At 55.7% G+C, this 1,842-nt stretch overlaps 1 protein-coding gene across 1 annotated transcript in view; it reads right to left on the bottom strand.

Annotated features, from left to right (window-relative positions):
- Dynlrb2 (dynein light chain roadblock-type 2) overlaps positions 1–350 on the bottom strand; it is a 15,100-nt gene extending 14,750 nt beyond the window's left edge. The window contains exon 1 of the mRNA XM_004625766.2: positions 265–350. Within this exon, the coding sequence (XP_004625823.1) occupies positions 265–267 (3 nt within the window). The 5' untranslated portion in view covers positions 268–350. The remainder of the gene's footprint in view (positions 1–264) is intronic.
- Positions 351–1,842: the final 1,492 nt, after the last annotated feature.

Here is a 1,842-nt window from a genome sequence, read left to right on the forward strand (position 1 = left end):
TCCCCTCCCCCCTCCTCCCTCCCTCCTCCCAGGGTTTCTCGTCTCCCGATCTCTTTTCCCCTTTCCCGACATCAACCTCGGCAAGAACCACCCCCAAGACAGCTTTCCTCCGTCTAGACATCCCCTTCTACAGGGTCTCCCTCCTGCTCCTCCAAGAAGCCTCTGGAGCCAGCATCCGTGACCGCAGCCAGGGGGCCGAGAAGCGAAGGCCCACGGAGGTCGGCGCTCCTGGCAGCGGCGCAGTGACGGGGACCATGAATTTACCATCGCGTGGCCAGCGAAACTCTGGGCTCAGTCCGGCGCCTCTGCCTCCACGGCTGTCACAACGCTTCCAACCGTTGCTAGGAGACCGGGGGGGGGGGAAGCGGTCTCCGGAAGCGTCAGGGTCGCGCCTGCGCAATCGCGCCTGGGCAGCAGCCCCAGGGCTCGGCTCTTCCGCCCTGACGCGGCGCCTGACGCCTCCGGGCCGCCGTAGGCGAAGGTTAGCGAAGGCGACTGCTGGCTCTCACCTGGGTTCTTTCCCGACTTGGGAGAGCAATGGGGCTGAGGAAGGCGGAGGGGCGTGGGCCTGGCTGCGGCAGAGGTGTCAGTTGTCTTAAGTCCTGTAAGCACGCATTGGATCTCAGTGCCACTCGGGAAGTGTTGGGTGACCACCTGCCCCATACCCAGCTCTTCCTGGCGAACTGATCTAATGCGGCCAGCGGAGCTGTCATGTCCACGGGTGAATCGTGTTGGGGCAGATAAACAGTGATGGGTTTATGTGAGTCCGGGGCTGGTCTGCCTTAGGTGCTTGGTGACCGCCTCAGCTGCATTGTAACCTGTGCCTTGGCTCTGCCCTGTGCAGCACCGACCCCACCCCCACCCCCACCCCCAGCCCCCGTCTAGCTATGTGTTTGTGTCTCCCCACCCCAAACCAGTACCAGTACGACGAGCTCCATCACACATCGTACGCTCGCAGCTGCCCCCTAGTTGTCTGTGTCATCTTTTCTTACTTTCCATTCGGTCGAAGGGTTGGCCACTTAGGAGAAGACATTCGACCTTCTGAAGGGCGTTGATGATATTCTTGTAGGCTGGGAAGAAGAGCCCGACTGCTGTAGGTAGTGAGGCAAGGGGATTTCGTGGCTGGAGTCATGAATTCCTGGGAGTTGAAGAGGACAAACATTGATGATGGAGTGTGATTATGAGGTGGGAATGCATCGCCTTCAGGACTTCTTTATGACAGGGATCCAGTGTGTGCTTCCATTTTCAGAAAGCGGGCTCCCACCAAACAAGGCGTGCTGATTGCCAAGAGTGGTGGCTGGACATAAGGAGGGCTGCTGTTAGGGAAGCTCTACACTGGGTGGTTTGGGACTAGCTCTTATTTCACCTTGGATTCTGCTATTTTATGACAGTAACTTAGATACAGGAGCACCCGGAGAAGCTCGAGTTCTGTTTCAGTGTTTGCTGGGAGTGGAGAGGTGATTTTGGACACCAGAGTTTCCCTTCCTTCCCCTTCAAGAATTCACAATTCTGAGGAAGTCAGTTAACCTCACAACTTCGCACTGAGCACTTAGGACTCCAGCTGAGGTCATTTGGAAAAGTTGTTTAGGGCTTGGGGAGAAATCTCTCTCTCTCTCTCTCTCTCTCTCTCTCTCTCTCTCTCTCTCTCTCTGTGTGTGTCTCTCTGTCTGTCTCTGTCTCTGTCTCTGTCTCTCTCTCTCTCTCTCTCTCTCTCTCTCTCTCTCTCTCTCTCTCTGTGTGTGTAAAGGTTTGTCTATCATTTTGCAGTAATAAAAAATATAGGTCTTTTCAGTAATACTGGCCCAACTATCTGGATTCTTGGGTGCTGAGTATTTCTGATCC

This window comes from Octodon degus, unplaced genomic scaffold (genome assembly GCF_000260255.1).
Source record: "Octodon degus isolate 3935 unplaced genomic scaffold, OctDeg1.0 scaffold00011, whole genome shotgun sequence".
Lineage (NCBI taxonomy): Eukaryota > Metazoa > Chordata > Mammalia > Rodentia > Octodontidae > Octodon > Octodon degus.